Source organism: Amblyraja radiata, chromosome 22, assembly GCF_010909765.2.
Source record: "Amblyraja radiata isolate CabotCenter1 chromosome 22, sAmbRad1.1.pri, whole genome shotgun sequence".
Taxonomy (NCBI): domain Eukaryota; kingdom Metazoa; phylum Chordata; class Chondrichthyes; order Rajiformes; family Rajidae; genus Amblyraja; species Amblyraja radiata.
This window is the reverse complement of record NC_045977.1, coordinates 38,334,548-38,360,399: the sequence shown is the minus strand read 5'-3', so window position 1 is coordinate 38,360,399 and position 25,852 is coordinate 38,334,548. Positions and strand designations below refer to the sequence as shown.

Here is a 25,852-nt window from a genome sequence, read left to right as displayed (position 1 = left end):
ACCGAGTCCGCGCCGACCGACGGTCCCCGCACCCGAACACTATCTTACACACACACTAGGGTCAATTTACAATTTTACCAAGCCAATTAGCCTACAAACCTGTACGTCTTTAGAGTGTGGGAGGAAACTGGAGTTCCTGGAGAAAACCCACGCGGTCACAGGGAGAACGTACAAACTCCGTCCAGACGGCACCCGTAGTCAGGGTCGAACCTGGGTCTCTGGCGCTGTGAGGCAGCAACTGTTCCGCTGCGCCACCGTGCCGGCCTTCTTGCCGTGTTCAGTGAGTTTAATCAGGTTGTGTGATTGATTGGATGCAGCGCAGTTGTAGACTATTCTTGACGGGACACACTAGTGGCCAATTAACCTACAAACCCACATGTCCCCGAGATGTAGGAGGAAACCAGAGCACCTGGAGGAAACCCACGTGGTCACAGAGAGAAGCTGCAAACTCCACACATACAGCACCTGAGTTCAGGATTGAACCCGGGTCTCTGGTGCTGTGAAGCGATAGAACTACCAGAGGCACCACTGTGCTGCACTAAATAATTTCTGTTATATATCATATCATTTGAAACTTTAGCTGGGAGTGGTGTGAGGAACCTGAGAGGAGTTATGGAGATTTATCACTAATCTGTAACCTGATGTAATTTATTTCATCAGCTTGGTACTTTATCAATGGTCTAGGGAAAGCCCAGGTAGATAGCAACAGAGGTTCCACATAAATCCTGTGAAAAAATGCATATCTTTATTTATTTTATTACAATTAACCGAATATTTCAAGTTTTAAATTTTTTGTGTTGGGGTAGGTCTGGCGTGATTTTTTTTTTATTGCTGACAATTCAAAGGTATTTTATTGTCATGTGTACCAAGGTAGAGTGAAATTAAATGTTTGCATACAGTTCAGTAAAAAGTATTATTATACATAAGCACAAGTGTATAGGACTTTATAAGGCTGCATCTACATTTGTGAGATTTAGTCTTCACTATCTGCTTTTTATTTCTCCTGTAGATTGGAACAGCCGTACCTGGCGGCATGTGCGCAGTTCTTCCAGGCGTTGGGTCACTGCTCATCTCTGAGACGGTTGTGCATAGTGTCTCGTCACGGAACTTTCCAGCACAGCGCAGTCCTCTCGTTCATGACCAAGTGCTCAGACGTTATCATGTGCCACATGTTCACGGGAGAAACCCTCGTGGCTTGCAAAAAACTCCAACAGGCGCTGATTCGAGGGTAAGTGAACAAAGTGGCTTGTATTCATAAGCAGCGAGTTACCAATGGTTCACAAGTTATAGGAGTAGAATTAGGTCATTCAGCCCATCGAGTCCACCATTCAATCCTGGCTGATCTCTGCCTCCTAATCCTTCGAATCAAGAAATGGTTCAATGGTTTCTTTATTGTCACGTGTACCAAGATACAAAGGAAAACTTATTTTTGCGTACTGATCAGCAAGACTATCTCCCTGTACACGAACACCGTCCCTGTTATTACTGAATGTACAGAACAGCTCGCATATGCAAGTGAGTCCATATGCAAGTGAGCAATGGAGCAAAATACTTGATGCCCTGTATAACAATGCCCATGGGTTAATATCACCAACGAACGCTAAACAAATTGTATTGATTCCCCATGTGTAGGAAGGAACTGCAGATGCTTGTTTACACTGATGATAGGCACAATATGCTGAAGTACCTCAGCGGGTCAGGCAGCATCTATGGAGAAAATAAATAGGTGACCTTTCCGGTTGAGATGGTCTGAAGAGGAATCCCGACCTGAAATGTCACCTATTCCTTTCCTCCAGAGATGCTGCCTGACCTGCTGAGGCCCTTCAGCGTTTTGTGTCTATCTTCTGCAGTTGATTCAGCAACAGTTTATCCTTGTATCACATCAATACATTTTTTGTGAGTTTTGAGATGCTTTCTGAAGGAACGAACAAACAATTATTTGAAAATTCATAACCGGCACCTTTTATAACATTTGCCATATGGTGACAGTCTACCGCTCTGGTTTTCAGCTTTTGGAACGTAGAACAGCACGAGAACAGGCCCTTTGGCCCACAATGTCTGTTCTGTACACGATGGCAAGACCAATTCTTATCTGCCTGCATGCAGATTACGTGCAGGCAGAGAAGGGTCATTGTCTGTCAGCATTCATTTCCATGTATAGACTCATAGTCATACAGTGTGGAAACATGCCCTTCAGCCCAACTTGCCCACACCGATCAACATGTCCCATCTACACTAATCCCACCGGCATGTGTTTGGCCCATATCCCTATAAACCTGTCTAAATGTTTCTTAATCATTGCCATAGTAATTGCGATGGTAGTAGTTGGTATCATAGCTATAATCCATATCCCTCCTTTCCCAGCATGTCCATTTGCCTATCCAAAGATCTCTTAAATGCCACTATTATATCTACCTCCACATCCACCCCAGGCAACACGTTCCAGGCTCCCACCACTCTCTGTGTAAAACAAAAATTGTCATGCACATCTCCTTTAAACTTGGCCTCTCACCATAAAGCTCTGCTCTCTAGTATTTGATTCTCTGTAGAAGGGTCCTGACCCAAAACATCACCTATCCATGTTCTCCAGAGATGCTGCCTGATTTTATTATTTTTTGGATATCTCTCTTACTTTGACAGTAGGGGGCAATGTTGCCAGAGGTATTTGGGCTGGAGTTGCCGTTCCAACTTCCATTCGAGGCTGTCACCAAGCCCGTTCTACAAGCTGAATTCTAACAAAATATGAATGGGCCTAAAGTATTGTGTTTAACTGCAGCGTTGTGACACATTGAACACATCCTCTAAGTGATGTTTCAGCAGAACGGTTGCAAATAGCTCCGGAGTTTTTTTTTTGCCCTTTACTGTCTCATTCTTGTACTGAATCGCCCAAGCACGTACCGTGTGAATAAAAGAGCAGCAGCGCTGCAAAGTTATTAGTGGATTGTTTGATTTATACGGTCGATGTGGACTCATAAATGATTCATGTGTACATTATCCTTTTCATAATGGATAGAGGTACTTAATCCCTCTGGATTTCCTGAAAATGTTATCTGTAATCTACATTCCTGTGTGTGATGTATGTGCATTTGAGGTAACTGCACTCTGGAAGGAGAAATGGGAGGGAAAGACGAAATGAATGGCTTTAGATCACAGAATAGTGAAATATTGAAAGACTGCATTCAGAGTAGTGTTGGGAGGAAATTAACAGCAATGGCAAAAGGCGCAGGGAATATGCATTGAATTGCACTCTTTTATATCCTCCTGAAAGGCCGGAATTGAGTAGATTTTCCTCCTTACGAAGCATAAGCTCTATAATTTCATTGGAATAAGAATCTGTTTTGGCGGATGTATTTAGATTTTAATGTACGTTGCTTTTGCAGAATCAGCCGCTGATTCAGTTATGGCGCTTTCTGAAAAGGTTGCTTGAAGCACTTACCTTTCTATTTTCTCAAAGTTCTCATATTGTAGGTTTTGTATTCACCCCCCACCCTCAGCCTCTGCACGCTATAATTTCACTGCAGTGTAGTTAATGACACAAGGAGCATGAAACAAAAATGTGTCTCTGTGCTCGCTTTCAATCCAGCAGTGTTCTTGGTACACGTTGCGTGGAAATGTATCACAGTTCACACCTAATACAGTGACTGGATTTGCTATTTGACAGCCACCTAATAAATGTGATGCTTTGCAGTGGTTCTATTTGTGGAGTCCTCGTGCCAGGGCAAGATGAACTCACTGCTGGCTTCTAAGGGTAATAGAATTTTAGATGGGGGTAATACTTCACACAGTAAAGAGCATTAGACTTTATTTTGTGTGTTCCATTGATCTTATTAGTTAATGGTGAGCATCGGGAAGAATCTTTGCATTCTTGAACAAGTTCCCCGCCAGCCCCTTGTGATTCTAATTTGCAATAACTTCATGATACATGGTTTATTTCCTGTAATTTCACAGATCATTTGGTGGGAGTATGCAAAGCTAGTCAGGCAGGCTTGCTACATTTATTGGTGCATCCACAAGATGGGTTATCAGTCATGCTGCGTAGGTCTGGCAGATAATTTTAATATGATGGTTGGCTCAGTACATTAAGCATGACATCTAATTATATGAGAGCTTCTGCTTTGGCGGAAAATAGAAAGGGTTAATCCAGAAAATGGATAAGAATTAAAAGTTGATATGCAGCTTCCTTGGAAAAATTCAATTCAGAAATTATGAATCTAGTCTCTGTCTTCCACACACACCCTCGACAAAAGCTTTTTCTATCCATTGATTTGCCAACCAGGTCCAAAACCATCTGTTCCCCCACCTTCAATATATTTTGAAACAAACTATTTATTCTCTTGTAGAAACAAGGAACTGCAGATGCTGGTTTACAAAAGAAGACGCGAAGTGCCAGGGCAACTCAGCAGGTCAGGCAGCATCTCTGGAGAACATGGACAGGTGATGTTTCGGGTCTAAAGAAGGTTCCCAACCCGAAACATCACCTCTCCATGTTCTGCAGAGATGCTGCCTGACCTGCTGAGTTACTCCAGCACTTTGTGTCTTCTATTTCCTCGCTTTCCCATTTCTAATGAAGGGCATTGGACATAAAACTTTAATTCTATATCTCTTTCTACAGATGCTACCAGCCAGCATGTTTCTAGTATTTTCTGCATTAAAAAAAAAAAAAAAATTTAATATCCATTTACAGACTGATCAGCATGACGTATTTTGACCATGTGATGCAGTCACAATGGTTCAATGCAAAAGATACTTGTGCTTATTTAAGGGGGAGGAACTGGAACACTGCCGGCAGGTTGGAACGTCACTGGTACATCTTTGCTGTACTTTGGTCTGCACTCGGTTTGGATAGGCTGGGCAAGACCGAGTCCATTAGGTCATCAGAGATAGAAACCAACTCGATAACATTTGTCTGACTACTCAGCAGACACCGGCCAGTAAACAATTTGGCCAACTGCATGTAACGGGTTTGAGGATTCACCAACTGCTGTTGTTGACCTTATTGGTGTTGGCGGTTACTAAACTGTTGACTAAAGCAAGATGCAGTACCTCCAGCATTACTTTTTTTTTTTTAGTTTATCTTCTCCCAGTGCCACGTATTCACTGGATGTGTAAATCCTTTCAGTCAATATTTTCTCTCCTGTTCACAATAACAAAATGGCCTCTTATTGAGTCACCAATGACTGTCCGATATATATGTATGTATTTAATTATTCCTTGTTTCTAAACTACTTTGAATCTTTTTGCTCTCTTGCCCTGGTGATTATTCTCCAATGCCTCTCAGAATCTTGCTTAATGGGATCGTACTTGCTTTGTTCCATTTTTATCAATCCAGAGAATCAGCTGAAATGGTTTCTCTTCCTTTGCCCATGCAGTCAACATTGATGTTTACAATAGATCGGTCTTTTGCCTCATTGGTTGTGTTATATTTATCTGCACGTTGATCCACGACAGCAACTTTGCAAACAAACAGAATCCGTCTGAAGAACGTTCCCGAGCCGAAATGTCGCCTGTCCATTCCCTCCACAGATGTTGCCTGACCCACTGAGTTCCTCCAGCATTTTGTTTTGCTTGAGATTCCAGCATCTGCACTCGCATGTGACTCCAGCATCAGTGTCTGCGTCTACACTGATCACCCCCAATTTAACTCAGCTACACTTCTCTCACCCCCACCACCGACACGGTGGCACAGCGGTAGAGTTGCTGCCTTACAGCGCCAGAGAGCCGGGTTCGATCCTGACTACGGGTACATTCTCCATGTAACCTGCATGGGTTTTCTCCGGGAAGCTCCGGTTTCTGCCCACACTCTGCTTGCTATTAATGTAAATTGTCCCAAATGTGTAGAATTGTGTTAAAGTGTGCGGATTGCTTGTCGGTGCAGACTCGGTGGGCTGAAGGACCTGTTTCCGTGCTGTATCTCTAAACTTAACTAGACTACACTAAGTCTCCAAGCTCTGAAGCTGAATTTAAAATGAAATTTCTCTTCATTTGTTCAAGGGTTATACTTTGTCATGTTGTTTGCGATTATTGCCCTGTTTTGAGTTGGCTGATAAATTGGTGGTGTGGAAAGTAGCAGTGGTGACTGTGGATCAGTTGAGACTCATGTGGTAGTGGGTGATGGTAGAAGTATATCTGATCACTCCTCTGTGATACTGTTCAAATAGTTATATAGTTAGTAGGGAGCATACGACAAAATCTATGCGCTCTGATGTTTCGTTTAGAGATACAGCACGGAAACAGGCCCTTTGGCCCACTGAGTCCACACCGACCAGCAATCCCCGCAGACTTACGCTTTCCTTCACACACTAGCGACAATTTACAGTTATACCAAGCAGATTAACCTACAAACCTGTACGTCTTTGGAATGGGAGGAAACCGAAGATCTGAGAAAACCCACGCGGTCACGGGGAGAATGTACAAACTACGTACAGATAAGCACCCGTAGTCAGGATCGAACCCGGGTCTCTGGCACTGGAAGGCAGCAACTGTACTGCTGCGCCACCGTGCCGCCCTGATAATGGCTAAAGAATGCCCTATCGAGATGAGTAGAGGCCATTAATGTAGTTGGAATACTAACCGTGTTTAAGTTGCAGCCTCCAGAAGAAAGATTAGGGAAGAGAAGAACGTTTCTGCCTTCTGGATTGACACGAATTAATATTGCAACTAGATTGATCATAGTCTTGTTCATTTTTGCATTCTTTGTACCACACTTTGTACCATGTTTAAAACATGCCCAAATTCTTGAAATATCGTCCATAGTCAACTAGAATATTGCTTTCATTGTGAAGCAATTCTTTGCTATGGATTGATAACTGGAGTGTATATTTTACATTACAGCAATGTACATGGGCACATCAGCTTTTGTTAAGGATTCTAAACGTTTTAAAGTTCAGTAGGCAAGCACTTTCCTTGGCAAATCTATGCATATAAAAGCACAGCATTGTGAACCCCAGAATGTTTTAGCCTGACTGAGAAATTATAACACAAATCCAGTGTGTCCTGACGCATGGGAGAAGCACAGATGTGTGCCTCAGTCATTAGCCATGCATTACGCCTCATTGAAGCCCAGATTTCTACACCCAGCTAGCTGTATCTGTCAACTACAATCTCAGCAGCAAGATGCGAGTCAGCGAGGCACTAAGGCCGCCTTTGTTCTGCAGGCAGGAGCAGCACCAGCAACTCGCGTACGAACTGCCAAGCTAGACTGAATTTACCAATGCACAGAGCATTTGTTTACTCGGCAAGTGGGGCGATGTCGTCATTAGTTTGTGGGCAGCATCGTGTGCTTAATTCTTCTCATTTACAATATTTTTGGCCTAAACAAATCGGGCACGATAATGTTTAATGTCTGACGGGGGCTCGGGGAACTGTAGATGCTGGCTTACAAAAAGAAAACTCGCAAAGTGCTGGAGTAACTCAGCGGGTCAGGCAGCCGCTGTGGAGGGCATGGATAGGTGACGTTACAGTGCCAGCTCTTATCAGCTGCACCACTCTGCCACCCTAAATATGTTTCAATATTCCTCTTCATTTAGCTTGGGTTTCAACCTGCGTTCCTCTGAATCCCAAAGTAGCAAATGAAAGCTTACGCACCAAGGAAAAGGATCTTGTGTTAGAATTTGGGTTGGTTGTTAAAAAATGGAAGCTGCTGCAATTGGGTCCACAGGACTCGCTGGAACAACGTTCGAGAAGTTGGGTAGCTTTGTTTTGCCATCACCAGCAAATGGAAGACGAACTAAACATTGTTAAATGGGATTATTTTGGTTTGTGCAGCTCACTGTTCATCTACCCACTGAGCCACAGAAAGAACCATCCTGTAACAGAATTCACAACATGCCTTTAACAGCTTCTGACTGCTCCTGAGCCCGTTCTCCCCAGAAAGCTCACACACACAGGTGATGAAATCAAATACTAGGTATTTTGGTGCCGGTGGACAAATAATTATTGGCCTAGAAACCAAAGGGAAAATTCCCCTGATCTTCACGACAGAACCATGGAATGTTTTATGCCCATCTCAGGCATAGATGGTTCCCCTCACCTATCTGTGACAGGACAAACAAACAGCCTAACATTGTGTCGTGGCGGTGGAATTGCTGCTTCACAGCGACAGACACCTGGGTTCGATCTTGACTACGGGTGCTGTTTGTACGGAGTTTGTACATTCTCCCTGTGGGTTTTCTCCAGCTGCTCCGCTTACCTTCCATATTCCAAAGCCGTGCAGGTTTTTATAGGTTAATTGGCTCCTGTAAATTCTCCCTAGTGTGTAGGATAGAACGAGTGTATGGGTGATTGCTGGTTGGCATGGACTCGGCGGGCTGAAGGGCCTGTTTCCGCGCTGTATTGTTAAACTAAACCAATGAAGTGTTCTGACCCGAAATGTCACCCATCCTTTTTCTCCAGAGATGCTCCCTGACCCACTGAGTTACTCCAGCACTTTGTCTATCTTTGCCCATCCTAGAAGCTCTATTGAAGGCTAATCCAGTGACGGGAGTGAACTGGTTTTTCTTCTCGCTGTTGGTGCCTGGTAATAACATTTTTCACTCTGACGCTGACCATTATCTCAAATTTGCTGAAATACTTGCTCTAGTTCAAACTGCTAGTGAATATTAAAATATTTTGTACTGGAGAAACCAATTAACTCTTGCCTTCCACTCTGCAATTGCAAAATAAGGTCTTAACACGAACCATGCAAACTAGTTGATAACACTGATAAATATGAAAGGATGAGGTTTGATCTTCTATGTAAGTAACGCATCAATAAATCGACTGACCAATATGCAATCTGTTAAATTGGCAATCAAATGCATAAATTACTATCAAATTAAGAAATGTTAAAACAAGGCATCACTGTATTATCCACTGTAATTATCATTTGGATACCAGTGGCAGCAGCTGTTAAGAGACTGCAGCTTGCTGGACTAACATAGTGGAAAGGTACAGTGAGTGACACAATGTCCCCTTTGTCGAACCAGCTTGGTGAATTGCAAAGCTCTTGGTAAGAGAATGCGATGTTGAATTTAGTTTTTGGCTCAAGGTTTTTTTTTGATGTTTTAATAGTGTCTAGTGCATGGTCAAGAAGGATAGCTGTTTTGTTGTCAACAGTCCTGATTTTAGTGAATGTCTTGACCAATCAACCCTGCTGATGAATAGAAGCACCAATGACAGTTGTTGTTGTTATTTTATCATTAAGATTCTAAAGCAACTATGTGGCTTGGATGTGGCAGCTTTGGAGAGGGTGCAGAAGAGGTTTACCCAAATGCTGACTGCATTAAAGAATGCTAGCCATAAGGAGAGGTTGGGCAAACTTAGATTATTTTTTTTCTGGAGCATCAGAGGCTGAAGGGAAAACCTGATAGAAGTATATAAAATTATGAGAGGCATAGAAAAAGTAGACAATCAGAACCTTTTTTCAAGGGTGAAAATGTCAAAGACTAGCATATATTGAAGGTGAAAGTAGCGACATTTAAAGGAGATGTGTGGGGCAAGTTTAAGTAGAATGTAGAGGATGCCAGGAATCGGGGATATAGTGATACTCCACCCTTCTGTTTGGAAGGAAAAGAATTTCACTGTGTTAACAATGAACATATGCGACCAAAAAATGCTAATGACTATTGACTATTGGAATGTGCTGTCAGGGGTGTTAATGGAGGCAGATATGATAGTGGCGTTTAAGAGGCTTTTAGATAGGCAAATCGATATGTAACGGATGGAGGAGTATAGATCATGTGCAGGCAGATGAGATCAATTTAGTTTGGCATCATGTTCGGCACAGACATGATGGGCCGAAGGGCCCTTTTCCTGTGCTGTACTATGTTCTATGTTCGATTCTGTAGTGCAAATTAGGGACTAATTTCATTATTGCAAACTTTTGGATCAGATCAAGTCAAAATTATACTCGGCAGATAAAATAAAGGCTTAGTAACGTTAATATTTTAAGCCGATATCACAAGGTTTATCTGGCTATCATAACATTCCAGTTTGTGTGTCAGCTGCTCACATACAGCTGCAGAAAACTATACATGCAAGTTTTTCTTTATGTAAAGCCGTAAAGAAAGCAGCTGCCTACTGGCTAATTCTTCAATGTTTAAGAGCCAACAGGATGTGCAATGAAGCTATCAGTTCATTGGATCCCATGATATGGATCAATAAATATAAATGTGCCAATCCAGAAATCAACCTTGTTTTCCCATGAAGTGTGTTGATGGTCAGTCCAATTATCATCAAAAGATGCTACTTAATGTGTGTGTAGGAAGGAACTGCAGATGCTGATTTACACTGAAGATACCTGGGGTAACTCAGTGGGACAGGCAGCATTTCTGGAGAGAAGGAATGGGTGACATTTTGGGTCGAGACCCTTCTTCAGACTAAGAGTTAGGGAAACTATACACCTCCACTCAGTCCGCCTAGACCTACATGATCTCCCGGTTGCTAACCACTTTAACTCCCCCTCCCATTCTCATACTGGCCTTTCTGTCCTGGGCCTCCACCACTGTCAGAGTGAGGCACAACTCAAATGGGAGGAACAGCACCTCATATTTCACTCGGGCAGCTTACAACCTCGCGGGTTGAATATTGACTTCCCTAATTTCCTGTAACCATTGCTTTCCCTCTCTCTCCATCCCTGTCCTACCTACGTCGTCTTGTTGAGTCTCATTGTCTAATTCGTTTTCACCTAGCCCACAGCTAACAATGACCCATTTCCTCTATCATCATTACTTTTTTGCATATCTTTCATTCATTTGTCTTATACAGTGGCTTGCAAAAGTTTTCATACCCCTTGAACTTTTCCACATTTTGTCACGTTACAACCACAAACGTAAATGTATTTTATTGGGATTTTACTTTTGCACGCCACACTTTTCAGTTTTTTATTTGTAAAAAAATTTGAAAACCATGTATCATTTTCCTTCCACTTCACAATTATGCGCCACTTTGTGTTGGTCTATCACATAAAATCCCAATAAAATACATTTACGTTTGTGGTTGTAACGTGACAAAATGTGGAAAAGTTCAAGCGGTATGAATACTTTTGCAAGCCACTGTATTTCTCTACATCACCGTCTATATCTCTTGATTCCCTTTCCCCTGACTCTCAGTCTGAGGAAGGGTCTCGACCCAAACATCACCTGTTCCTTTTCTCCAGAGATGCTGTCTGACTCACTGAGTTACTCCAGCTTTTTGTTTCTATGCTCTTTGTACCCTTCCATATCTCTAATTTCCCTCTCCCCTGACCCTCGAGCTGAAACTTAAACCATTCCTTCTCTCGAGAGATGCTGCCTGTCCCGCTGAGTTACTCCAGCATTTTGTGCCAATGTATGTGTTATTTGAACATTGCCATAACAGTGCGTTCCTCCGGGTTCTCCTTGCTTGCACCATTTGATTTCGAGGCAGATGGTCTCGTAGCTGGCAGCAAGTGAGTGAATATGAATAATGCTGTCAAGCCCAGTAGTGTATAACTCCATAAATTAGAGGGATGCTTCATATCCTTCATGAAAGAGAAAAGGCACTAAGACTTAGAATAGTTGAGGAATTCTAATCTCGAGTTGCTTGTCATTCGGACACCTTTACCTCAGCCATTAAGCAAATATAGTGTAGGAAGGAACTGCCGATGCTGGTTTAAACCAAAGATAAACACAAAAAACTGGTGTAACTCAGCGGGTCAGACAGCATCTCTGGAGAAAAAGGAATAGGTGATGTTTCGGGTCGAGACCCCTCTTCAGACCTGAACATATGTCTCGACCCAAACATCACCTATTCCTTTTTCTCCAGAGATGCTCTCTGACCCGCTGAGTTGCCCCAGCTTCTTGTGTCTATCTTAAGCAAATATAGTGTCCCTCACTGCAGTCCTTTTAGTACCAGCAACTTGTAATATTAACTTTCTGCAGGGTCCCACATATAGGAAATATTATTTTAAAAGCCAGTGAGTGGCACAGTTTAATGGGTAGTCTTCGATACCTTTTATTCTCCAGTAATGTAGCATGTATTTTATATTTCATACTATTGGGTGACATGTTATCTCAGTAATTATTTGTAATGTATACTTTCACAAGGACTTGACCACTCTTGAGGGGAAGCTCTTGGCTGAGTCCTCATAGCCTTTTGGCCAGGATAGGGGAATCAGAAACAAGAGGGACATACGTTTAAGGTGAGAGGAGCAAGATTTAATAAGTACCTGAGGGCCAACTTTTTCGTTCAGAGGGAGGTGGGTATTTCGAGCAAGCTGCCAGAGGAGGTGCTATCACAGCATTTAAAAGACATGGACAGGTATTATGGATAAGAAAGGTTTAGAGAGACATGGGCTAAACACAGGCAAGTGAAACTAGCTTAGATGGGGCATGTTGGATGGCATGGGACGAGTTGGGCCGAAGGGCCTGTTTCCGTGGTCTTTGACTATAATGTAAAATGGATGGCTGTCTTCAGTGGAGGAAATAAGAATTTTCTGTGTTCAGACAATAGTAGAAAATGTAAAAAAATCAAATAGAACAAGTTGTCCTATAACTTTAGGCTGTGCACGCCATACGCAAGAAGAAGAAGTAGAAAATGTTATTTTAAACTAGAAATTCTGATCAAATCGGTAGAGTTGCTGCCTTACAGCGCCAGCGACCTGGGTTCAATCCTGACTATGGGTGCTGTCTGTATGGAGTTTGTACGCTCTCCCCTTGACCGCGTGGGTTTTCTCCGGGTGCTCCGGTTTCCCCCCACGCTGCAAAGACGTATAGGTTTGTGGTTTAATTGGCTTCGGTTAACTTGTCCCTAGTGTGTAGGATAGTTCTAGTGCATGGGGCGATCGCTGATCAGTAGGCTGAAGGCCCTAGTTCCATATAACCATATAACAATTACAGCACGGAAACAGGCCATCTCGGCCCTTCTAGTCTGTGCCGAACACTTATTCTCCCCTAGTCCCATCTACCTGCACTCAGACCATAAACCTCCATTCCTTTCCCGTCCATATAACTATCCAATTTATTTTTAAATGATAAAATCGAACCTGCCTCCACCACCTCCACTGGAAACTCATTCCACACAGCTACCACTCTGAGTAAAGAAGTTCCCCCTCATGTTACCCCTAAACTTCTGTCCCTTAATTCTCAAGTCATGTCCTCTTGTTTGAATCTTCCCTACTCTCAGTGGGAAAAGCTTATCCACGTCAACTCTGTCTATCCCTCTCATCATTTTAAAGACCCCCCTTAACCTTATGCGCTCCAAAGAATAAAGACCTAACTTGTTCAACCTTTCTCTGTAACTTAGTTGCTGAAACCCAGGCAACATTCTAGTAAATCTCCTCTGTACTCTCTCTATTTTGTTGACATCCTTCCTATAATTAGGCGACCAAAATTGTACACCATACTCCAGAATTGGCCTCACCAATGCCTTGTACAATTTTCACATTACATCCCAACTTCTATACTCAGTGCTCAGTTCCATGCTGTATCGCTAAAATTTAAAGTCTAAAGTAAATCTAAAGACAGTTTGAATAATGGTTAAAATCTTACAAGGAATTTTATTTTCAGTTCAATTCTTGCCTCTTTTCAAGACTTCATCCAAACGCTCAGCCAGACGGCTTGCTGCCAGGTCTCTGCCAGTGGCAATCTGTAATTACCCACCAGAAGGCTGGTGAGATGAGCCAGGAAGCTTCTCCATCTCCCCCCGTGGAGATGTGCCAAACACCAGTATTCTGGCCACGTTAGCCATATGTTGAATTGAATTCTATGCCATGCTTCATCCACAGCCTCAAAAAAAAATCACCAATTTACTTTTGCTCCTTAACAAGGTAAGTAATTGTACAGAAACCAATTTGAGGTAATTTGCAGGGAAATACCATGATGCACATAGTTTGAATTAAGTTTTTAAATGTTTCATTATCTTTTATACCACTTGCCTTCTGGCTATCACTTTTTACACCAATTAGATGGTAGATGTCACTAGTTTACTTCAGTTTAGAGATGCAGCATTTTACAGAGGGCAATCAATCCACAAACCTGCACTCTTTTGGGATGTGAAAGGAAACTGGAGCGACCAGAGAAAACTCGTATCTCCTTACAGGGAGAACACACAAACTCCCTACAGACAGCACTCGAGGTCAGGATCGAACCCGGGTCTCTTGTGCTGTGACACGTTTGGTTGGAGGATCTCTCCACTGACATTGATGGCACTCGGAAACCTTGCCACATGGCCATGTGTTGTCTTTGTGAGCCAGATCATTGAGTGTTGATTCGTTATTTGATCACCTTCCAAATTGATTCTTGCAGGAGCGCTCATATTGAGGTGACCTGCCTGGGTCATTTCAGTTGGACTGAACAGGTTTATACACTGGACAGTGACCAACTATGAATCTGATGGCAAGAACAACAGCTTAACCTGGTGGTGCTGCTGTGCTATTTAAACAGAGGCAGGGAATAAGTTCCAGGAGCAGAATTAGGCCATTCGGCCCATCAAGTCTACTCCGCCACTCAATCATGACTGATCTATCTTTCCTTCTCAGCCCCATTCTCCTGCCTTCTCCCTATAACCCCTGACACCCATACTAATCACGAATCTGTCAATCTCCGCCATTAGAAGTATCCGTCGACTTGGCCGCCCCACACTGTTCTGTGGCAATTAATTCCAATGAATAATATGATACTTCTTAGAGCTACTGCCTTAGTGCCGGAGACCCGGGCTCGATCCTGAACATGGGTGCTGTCTGTACGGAGTTTGCACGTTCTCCCCGTGACCTGCGTGGGTTTTCTCCGTGATCTTCGGTTTCCTCCCACACTCCAAAGACGTACAGGTTTGTAAGGTTAATCGGCTTGGTATAAGTGTAAATTGTCCCCAGTGTGCGTGGGATAGCGTTAACATGCGGGGATCGCTGGTCGGCGTGGACTCGGTGGGTCGAAGGGCCTGTTTCTGCGCTGTGTCTCTAAACTAAACTAAATCTTTGGATTGGAAAAATTTAGCATCCAGCAAAGAAGATTGAAAAGGAAGGGAGAAGTAAAGTAAAAGGGTAGACCAACAAGAAAGATATTAAACAAAATAGAAAATTTTAATTAAATATTAAATAAATGTTATATGTCTGAAGAAGGGTCTCGACCCGAAACGTCACCCATTCCTTCTCTTCACAGGAAAAGGTAAGACTCTTTGAGCGACTACTCACCACCAAACAGGCGGGGTGTCGCCTGTCGCCCAAAGAGTCGTACCTTTTTCCGGTCGCCGTTGGATTATCAACATTTTGAAATTTTTCGGCGACTTGCTGCGGCTATGACGGGCGCCGGCAAATCGGCAAAAAAATCGCATAAGTGGGACAGGCCCTTAAGTCCGTCACAGACTGAAATGGAAGAAATGAAACAGATTGGATTGACCAGAATCGGAGGTCACGAGATCGGGGTTAGATACTGTTGCAAACTGGATTGGTAAACAGGCAGAATACAGAGTAGGGTGAAAACAGAGTTGGTAATGTTCGGCTTTCTGTGACATTGGGGTGCTGCCAGCATCAATGCTGGAACACCAGGTGTTCACCATCTGGATGTTTGACTCGGTTAAATATAAAAAAGGTTTGCTGATGTTGCAAAGCTAGGTGGCAGTGTAGGCTGTGTAGGATGCAGAAAAGCCTCAGGGAGATGTAGATAAGTCAAGTGAGTCGGCAAGGACATAGCAGATAAAATGTCATGCTGAAAGACGTGAGGTCATCACACTCGGTGAAAAAGGAAGAGCATTTTTATTGAAAGAGTTGGGGTTCTGAGGAGCCAATGTGCTTTATAGAAGTATAGAGCACTGAAATGAGCCTTTAGGATCACTTCCATGCCGAATGTGATTCTCATCGGTGCTAATCCCATCCTTCAGTCATAGCCCCTTACCTGCAGCAGAATTTGGGTACAAGAGGAGGGATGCCTCTCCAGTTGTACAGAATCCAGTGAAATTGCGTGGTTTTCCCCCCCTCCCTGACTCTTAGTCTGATGAAGGGTCTCCTATTCCTTTTCCCCAGAGATGCTGCCTGACCCGCTGAGTTACTCCAGCATTTTGTGTCTATCTTTGCTGTAAACCAGCGTCTGCAGTTCCTTCTTACGTACCTGGAATATTATATACAGGGGAGGACACAAAGAGTAAGTCAGCGAGTCAGGCAGCATCACCGGATAACGTGGATAGGTGACGTTTCTGGGTCGGGATGCTTCTTTAGACTGAAACGTCATCTATCCATATTCTCCAGAGATGCTGCCTGACCTGCTGAGTTACTTCAGCATTTTGTGTTCTATTGTAAGTTCATTGTTTCCCTATTACAGGCAGGCCTGGTTTCCCAACCCAAGGAAAGCTATATATGCAAAAAGTGGGCATACTGTGAATGTTCACTAGATAGATTCCAGGAGTGAAAGGGTTATCATACAGGAGACATTTGCCTGACTAGATCTACATGTCAGGTTAGAAGAATGAGAGGTTATTTCATTGAAACAAACAAAATTCTTCTGGAATCACAAGGAACTGCTGGATTCTTGAGTAAAACACAAAGTGCTGGATTAACCCAGCGGGTCGGTCAGAATTTATGGATAGGAGATGTTTCGGGTCGGGACCGTTCTTCTGAAGCAGTTGATCTAGATGTAGAGTTGATGTCTCCCCTGGCTGGGGGATTGTTTCAAAATAAGAATTGGTGTTTAATAAAAGAGTTGAGAAGAAATGGAGCATGAAATTGGAGCTGAGGTAAAGGATAAATTGTGATGTTTACTTTAGACTTTAGAGATACAGCGTAGAAACTGGCCCTTTGGCCCACCGAGTCTGCATCGACCAGCAATCACCCCATACACTAGCGTTAACCCACATACTAGGGCCAATTTACAATTTTACTGAATCCAATTAACCTACATACCTGTATGCCTTTGGAAGTGTTGGAGGAAACCTGTACACCTGGAGCAAATTTACATGGTCACAGGGAGAACGTACAAACTCCGTACAGAGATCACCTGTAGACAGGATCGAACCCGGCTCTCTGGCGCTGTGAGGCAGCAACTCTACCGTTGTTCCATTGTGCCGCCACTGTGATCTTGTTAAATGGCAGAGGGTGTTTGAATGACCACCTCCTATTTTCTTTTTATTTTAAGTGTTCTTTTCGGCAGAGTTTGCTGAATAGTGAAAAGAGGCCAATTATACTATTTGAACTGTGCCTGCATGTTGCCAGCACTGTGCAGTAAGGCAGGTTGAAACCCAGAGGTCTGGTGTTTCGATATTACTGAGCATTGCATTGTGTAACGTGGGCATGAAATACTGAGTAGTCAAAATTACAATTTAGGTGGATTTGACAAAACCAAACTTTTAGATGAATTATTCACAGATAAAGGATGAAAAGGACCCTGCTGAAACATCTTAAAACATGATGGTTATGAGAAAGTAATAGATGGAAATTATTTGGTGTCTGCTGCTCTTCTGCACAACCTTGAGTGGATCTTATTTGATCGCTCTCCCGATCACACACTCGCTCTCGGTAGCATACTTACTTGCTCACTCACTCGCACTCACTCATTCTCACTCTCTAGGCAACATATTGCCGGTCGTTATAGAATACCACAAGCAGACATGCATCCAGTGGGCCCAGTACACTGTGCTGTCTCTTTAGAGCGGTGCAGTTAATTCCACATCCCTGCTGGGAGCAGGCTTCAAACTTCCTGCTTCTCTGCATACAAATGACAGATATAACATTGCATGTTTGAGAGGAATAAATGAGGAGGCTGAGTTGTTTTTACCCCTTTATGCGGGAGATATCTGTATATAAACTTCAATTGCTTATGGTTCTGAGAAAACCTTGAGGCTTTTGAACAAATTCTAAAAGCTTTTGAACGGCAACAGACAGTCGTTATCAAAGACTTCAATATTCACATATAAATTAACTGTGGAAAAAAACCCCAACTTAATTACAATTGCCTTAATATATTGCCATTTATTTTAATATAAATGTCATTCCTCTCCGCTGTAATCGGCCTCCACAATTTGCACAAGTGGGAATTGTACGTTCTGCAGTTTTCGAAGAGAAAGAGCAAGGTCGAACTTGCGGGGTTTGCTACAGCTTGCCACGTTCAGAGAGAGCACCGCTTTCAGTAAGGCTTTGAACATCAAAGCACTTTATCACAAAAGCTTTAAAGCATTAACACTTTCTTCTAACCCTATTATATAAATGCTCAATTTTTTTTATCGATTTCATTTCTTCAAGAGTGATGTCCTTCATTTATATTTTGTCCTCCTTCACACTTTGATGTGTTGCAGTTGAATCAGTATTCACTTGCACTTTCTGCCCGCGAAGTTCAGAGCCCTAAAATTACGCAGTGATTCTGATCTTAAACACAATAGCCCAAAGCATTAGTAAAACAAAACTTCGGATCGCAGCCATGAAAGTGTTAAACAGATCATTGTGTCGTAGCTGGAGGATATTATTGACTTGAAGGTTTTGAATTTATGTGGCTGTTCCAGTAACTACTTGCTGCCTGTTGAATAGATAATGAATTATGTTGAAGATTCTTCAGAAATGCAAGTTGATTCTGTTGGGCCGAGGGTGAAAAAATTGCACGATGTGAAAGAAAGGTTAAAATAAAAACAAAGAATATATTGTTACACGTATTTTGGGCGTAGTGGCCTGTTTGGTGAATGAGGGAATGTGAGGTGCTTATCTGGCATGTTCCCATCTCTGCAAAATAAATCACACAAACATCTTATTGAGGCGAGATCATGCAACTTCAGCAGGTAAAAATTAATTAATGAACGGTGGCGCAGCGGTAGAGTTGCTGCCTCGCTGCGCCAGAAACCCGGGTTCGATCCAGACTACGGCGCTGTCGGTGCGGAGTTTGCGCGTTCTCCCCTTGACCTGCGTGGGATTTCTCCGGGTGCTCCGGTTTCCTCCCACATTGCAAAGACGTACAGGTTTGTAGGTTAGCTGGCTTCGGTAAAAATTGTAAATTGTTCCTAGTGCGTGTAGGATATTGTTAATGATCCGATAAAGTAGTATTAGGATGTGTTCCTGCGCTGTATCTCTGTATCTGTAACTTCACAGGGTTGCACTGAGACATACAGTACGGTTGTGAGGCAGCAACTATTTAATTTTCAATTGGTGCTATCTAATCTGCTGAGATTGTACAGCCACTACCTTCTGGTATTTGGCATTTCCACACAAAGGAATGGACCACCTACCCGTATCTGCCTCTCATAGTGTTGTGCATTCCCAGCAGGATTTTGCATTTCTATCCAGCGTTGCCTTGTGAAGGACTTGACCTCGAGGAAGGTAAAAGAAAATGCAAATCTTTGTTGGCGTTCAATTACGTTAAGGAATATCTTGCAAAAATATTTCAAATGTGCAAAAGATGCTACATCTGAAATTGAGAAAAATGCTACAAACACTTGCCTTGTCGGCCAGGAGCCTGTATCATTAAGTTTGTTGCCCTCACCACGGATGCTGTTTGCAGTTTCCAACATATACATTTATACTTTGAATTTCTGGCAATCCCAATAATAAGCTAATGTTTGTTAAATGCCACACCCTAGTTTAGTTTAGAGGTACAGCATTGGAAACTGGTCCTTCAGCCCACTGATTCCACACTAACCATCGATCACCCGTACTCACTGCTTCCATGTTGTCCTATTTTCGCATCCGCTCCCTGCACACACTAGGTGCAATTTACAGAAGCCAATTAATAACCTACAAACCCGCACGTCTTTGGGATGTGGGAGGAAATCTACGCGATCACAGGGAGAACGTTCAAACTCCACACAGACAGTGCCCGAGGTCAGGAACTAACCCGGGTCTCTGCTGCTGTGAGGCAGCAGCTCTACCCGCTGCGCCACCGTGCCGCTGTTAGGAATTGCCTTCAAATCGTTGTGCCCTTGACCCTGATAGGATATTTGTTCTCCTTTGCCACCTCACTATGCCATTGGTCTGTTCTTGTTGAAAACTTGTTACATCTGTAGCTCATTCATGTTTTGATGTGAGATCCTTTATCCCGAAATGTTCAATTTATTTCATCGTTTTAATTTGATTAAATAAATCCGTTGATTAATTTAGTAGGTGAATTCAAAGGTGCTGACATCGAGTCACAAGGAACACAAGGAACTGCAGATGCTAAAATCTTGAGCAAAGCATAAAGTGCTGGAGCAACTCAGTGGGTCAGGCAGTCTCTGTGGAAGTAAAGACACAAAATGCTGGGGTAACTCAGCACGTCAGGCTGCATTGCTGGAGAATATGGATAGGTGACGTTTCAGGTCGGGACCCTTCAGTCTGTCATACCTTCAGGGACATTTTTTTCCCGAGCTGTTATCAGACAACTGAATCATCCTACCACAACTAGAGAGCAGTCCTGAACTGTTATCTACTTTGTTGGTGATCCTCGGACTATCTTTGATTGGACTTTACTGGCTTTACCTTGCACTAAACGTTATTCCCTTTTCATGTATCTATACACTGTGAATGGCTCGATTGTGATCATGTATTGTCTTTCCGCTGACTGGTTAGCATTGAACAAAAGCTTTCCACTGTACCTCGGTACACGTGACAATAAACTAAACTAAACTGAACAATACCAACGTCTTTAATCTCTGCCGCCTGTAACTCCACAGAATGCAGAAGACTATCTGAATGTTTAGTCCTCCGTGCTGTGAAAGATTCATCTCCAATATTATCGCTGTTGTTAAATATAGAGAGGAAGTGAGGATTAGTTTGTCCCTTCTAACGTGTAGCCTCGTCTTTCCTTGCAGCTTTCAGACTGCCAGGCCGGCTTTGAACGTGGCCATATTCCCACTGCTCCACGAAGGACTTGCCGATGTCATCCGAGATGTCCCAATGATGCACCTGGATGAGATCACCCTGTTTAAAAGCCGCGTGGCCGAGGACCCTCCGCGTCTCTGGTGGTGACTTGAAGGAAGAGGCATTGAATGCATAGGTGTTGTGTAATCCCCCCCCCCCCCTTGTGTGATTATCTTCTTGAATCTACCCTACTTGTAGATGATGCTGTCATTTAAATTTTTATTTTTTTTGGACACACACTATTTTACTGTCTTGTAAAAACCGTGGAGGTGTCGAAAGTTTGGAAAGCTGCCTGAGTGCTTTCCATCTTTTCTCATTGCCATGTTTTTCCTTCACAAAATTTGGGTCAGTACCAGTAGTGATGGATTTTGTGCAGTGGTTTATTTTTCAATGTTGTGCCTGTTGTAGTCTTTACGATCTTCAGATTAGGAACTCCAACCCAAGGACAAGTAATGAATCATTAACTGTCGGCCCCATTGTGCCCACGCTCTCTCAGAATAGCATTCCATTCTATTTTAAGAGTAACTAATGTTTCAGTGGGTTGCCTCCTCTGGTTCTACTTTCCTTGCTTGATCTTTGTAACAATCTAGATGAGACCAAGTTTCCCCCCTGTATCCCCATTAACTGCTGCTTTTCTAAACTGTGCATGCACCTCAGTTATTGTCCAAGCTTGGATAGTATACGAGGATCAGTATAGTTCTTTGCACACTCTTCAATATTTTTGTGTGTTCTTTGTGATTTTAATAACCAAATTAAATACATTTCCAGTGTGATCGGATCAGTGTTTTGAAGTCTTTTGACGCCTATATTCTTGCTAAGCATCTCGCCCTCCTGTTTGGCAATCTTTTTATAAAAGTTGCTTTCTGCCAATATCGTCAGTGAAGAATTCTTCCAATTTCCTGTTCTGTTTCCTCACTACAGCCTGTTATATGTTTGTGCATATTATCAGCAACTTAGAGCGCATAGGCAAGCCAAAGATAGACTCAAAAAGCTGGAGTAGCTCTGCGAGTCTGACACCATCTCTGGGGAGAAGGTATAGGTGAAGAGGGTCTCGACCCGAAACGTCACCTATTCCTTTTCTCCGGAGATGCTGCCTGACCCGCTGAGTTACTCCAGCTTTTTTGTGTCTATCTTTGGTTTAAACCAGCATCTGCAGTGCCTTCATACACAGAAGCAAACCATTTGACCCAACTGGTCCAATACGAGTTTTGTATCTATCCCACCTGCTTTTCATCAAATTTATAAATGTTTATTTTATTCCATTCTGATTAAGTGATTACATGACTTACTGTTAAACACATCTGATTATTATATCTAGTGGATGGGGCATCTTGGCCAGCATGGACAAAAGGCTTATTTACATGCTAAATGAATCGGTGATGCTAAAAAGCTGAATCCTCACTACCCAAATAATATTACTTGGTGCTGGTGGGAGCTTTATCTCAGATGATTTGGTATCTTCTGGATCCTTGTCGGAAGAAACTACGCAGGCCTTGCACCTACAATGTTAAGCCAACAGTTCTTGGAGTTTTAGTAACAAGGTATTGCAGATGCTGGTTTGCACAAAAGGACACAAAGCGCTAGAGTAACTCAGTGGGTCAGGCAGCATCTCTGGAGAACATTAACAGGCGACGTTTCGGGTTGAGCCCCTCTTTCAGTCCCAAGAAGGGTCCCAACCTATCCATGTTCTCCAGAGATGCTGCCCAGCCTGCTGAGTTATTACTCCAGCACTTTGTGCCCTGTTTTTGGAAGTGGTAATTTTAACCTGTTGCAGTACTGTTAAACTCCTGTTGGTTGAGCTCCTGAGCCATTAACTCTGTTGTTTCAACAGCACCATCAACTTGAATATAACCATATAATAGTGAGTCAAAACCACTTTTGTTTTACATACAGTTTGTTTTGCAGGCCTATATACAATTTTATATATATACAAGTAAGTCATTTGACCCATTGCTTGCCTGTATCAGTGCTAGCATTTCATATACAGGTCCGTCACTGATTTTTCCGGGAATTGGCATCCCGGCATCTCCTTTAATCCGGACAAAATCATGAGAGAGCGCTTGAAGTTCCCCAGAAAATGTGGCGCCTAGGCTGTGGGTGAGGGGGGCCGATCTCGACCTGACCGGGACTTCCGCGTCCGGGAGGAATTTGTCCCCTGCGGCCGGGAGATCAATTCCCATAGCCGACTTCCACGGTAGATTTTGCAGGCCGGTATCTCGGCGACACCAAGGCCGTGACCTCTGTTGGTCCGGCAAAATCGATAATATGGCAAGGCTCTGAAACCAAGGGTGCCAGAAAATCGGTGGTGAACCTGCAGCATCAATTTCTGCTTTGGGTCATTCTCTTAATTGTTTTATAATCATTCTTTCAACAGAACTGTTCTTTGCAGTCCCTGAATTGAACCATAACTTTTTTTTCTCCCCTCTGTTCTGCTGGCTTTCAGTCAACATTATAAACACCATGTTTGGGTAGCACAATGGCACGGCTGGTTGAGCTACACCTTCATAGCGCCAGAGACCCGGGTTTTATCCTGGCGTCGGATGCTGTTGGTGTGCGCAGTTTGTGACCGAGTCCCATCTCGCATCCCAAAGCCGCGCGGGTTTGTAGGTTAATAATTGGCCCCTGTAAAATTGCCCCAAATGTCGGGAGTGGATGAGAACCCCTTTCTATCCCCAGGGTGGGGGGATAGAACTAGTGCGATCATCAATGATCAATGGTCCATGTAGACACAGTGGGCCGAAGGGCCTGTTTCCGTGCTGTATCTTTCTTTCATTCATTCATTAATTCATTCATTCAGCTGTCTTCCTAATTTGATTACTGTAATTGGAATTTAAGTTTCAAGGGAGCTTCTGTTTAGGTAAAGAGCTTCGCATCCCACTAGACATGCCGTGGCTGTTTACCAGTTGTTGCCAAATACTGATACAAAACTGTAGCGGCGTTTTAGCTGCAGCAGGGAAATCACTTGTGAATATAAAGCACACATGGCTAAGTCTGAAAGTGCACATCTTGCTGCACTTGGCACATTTTTGTCTTGCTTTAGCATGTTCGAAAACCATTAAGCTGTATTGTTTTGTTCCCAGAGATCGTAACCTAAATTATATAGATAAACAACTTAGGAATGCACAGAGCTGAGGAAGCAATTTGGAGCCATCTAACAGAGCCCACGCAAAATTCAGTTCATTCCCCTTTTGACTCACTTAAATTTCTCATTTCTAATGCTCGCAACAGTCCTTAACATCCCTTATGCTGTCTGCCTCTTTCATTATTCTGGACCGACCGTTTACAAGCTTTCACCAGCCTTTGTGTGTGCGTGTTATTTAGTTTAGAGGTACAGCACGGAAACAGTCCCTTCGGCCCACCGAGTCCGCATCAACCAGCGATCCCCGCCCATTCACACTATCCTACACACACTGGGACAATTTACATTCATACCAAGCCAATTAACCTTCAAACCTGTACGTCTTTGGAGTGTGGGAGGACAACAAAGATCTCGGAGAAACTCCACGCAGGTCACAGGGAGAACGTGCAAACTCCATACAGACAGCACCCGAAGTCAAGATCGAACCTGTGCCTCTGGCGCTGTAAAGCAGTAGCTCTACTGCTGCGCCACTATGCCATGTTGGTTAAATAATTCATCTGCTCTCTGTCTATGCCCTTTTGCTATCGTTTCGGGCCAGGGTGAGCTATATTTAAGAGGGAGTTAGATGGGGCCCTTGTGGCGAAAGGGATCAGGGGGTATGGAGAGAAGGCAGGTACAGGATACTGAGTTGGATGATCAGCCATTATCATATTGAATGACGGTGCAGGCTCGAAGGGCCGAATGGCCTACTCCTGCACCTATTTTCTATGTTTCTATTTCTCAGGTTCCAACTTAAGATCATGAAATAGAGTCTGATAGCTTGGAAACAGGCCCTTCGGTCCCACTTGCCCACACTGGCCAACAAGTCCCAGCTACACTAGTCCCACCTGCCTACATTTGGCCCATCTCTATTATTATAAAACTCTGATCTTGGATGTTTATGTGTGTTTGCTTGCTTGAACCTTTTCTGTGATTCACATCTCCTTGAAAACCCGACGTGCTAACGGTGAAATTTTTACATATTCCGGTAGAGATTTGATTGATTGATTGATTATACCTTTAATAATCCTTTACAGGAAATTACAATGCCACGACAGCTTCAGGACAGACATAACACCACACATTTCCTCAAATAGCTTCCATACTTAACAAGTTAAAATACAAGTTAAAATACAAGTTAAAATACAATTAATTTAAAAAAGTGCAGTTATTTATGCGCATTATATAACCTTATAGCAGCTGGTAAACAGGACTTCCTATGTCTCTCAGTTTTGCACATTGGTGCAATCAGTCTCTGACTGAAGATGCTGCTCTTGATCACCTTCAGGGCATGGAGTGGGTGAGTGGGGTTGGTCATTATTGAACCCAGTTTGTTCAGAGTTCTGGCCTCTGCCACCTGCTGGACCGTTCGTTGCTCAGCCCCGACCACTGAGCCAGCCTTCCTGATTAGCTTGTCCAGTCTGTTTTTGTCCGCTATGCGGGCGCCATCTCCCCAACAGGCCACAGCAAAAAACAGAGCACTGGCCACCACTGAATGGTAGACACTGCACAGTAGGGGTTGGCATGATTTAAAAAATCCCCTCATCTGTAAATTTGATTCATTATTTCCCGAGTTTTTTACTAAAATTGTTAGCCAATCTGACATCTTTTTAAAATCTAATGCGCTGAAGCGAGCTGGATGATGTCACAATGCCTCTGCTCCTCGCAGCAAGCTGCGCAGAATTTTCAACGCGCAGCCCCGCTGTTTTCCACAAGCCGCGAGTTACGTGGCCCAGCCGCCTTCCTCCCCACCATTCTGTACAGCTCTATAAGATCACCCTTCATCCTCCTGCACTCCAAGGAATCCCAGGCTGCTCAACCTCTGCCCTATAGCTCAGGCCCTCGAGTCCTGGCAACATCATCAAATCTTCTCTGCACTCTTTCCAGCTTGCTGCTTCAATAGCATCCATTCTCAGTTTCCATTATATGAAAAATAGTGGGGCGCAACGGTGGTGCAGTTGGTAGAGGCGCTGCCTCACAGCGCCACACACCCGGGT

The 25,852-nt window shown here is 43.3% G+C and overlaps 1 protein-coding gene across 1 annotated transcript in view; it reads left to right on the top strand.

Moving 5' to 3' along the window:
- The window catches only part of fbxl18 (F-box and leucine rich repeat protein 18), a 44,219-nt gene extending 22,704 nt beyond the window's left edge, over window positions 1-21,515 (top strand). The window contains exons 3-4 of the mRNA XM_033041101.1: window positions 1,010-1,228; window positions 20,689-21,515. Of these exons, the coding sequence (XP_032896992.1) occupies window positions 1,010-1,228; window positions 20,689-20,845 (376 nt within the window). The 3' untranslated portion in view covers window positions 20,846-21,515. The remainder of the gene's footprint in view (window positions 1-1,009; window positions 1,229-20,688) is intronic.
- The last annotated feature ends 4,337 nt before the right edge of the window (window positions 21,516-25,852 follow it).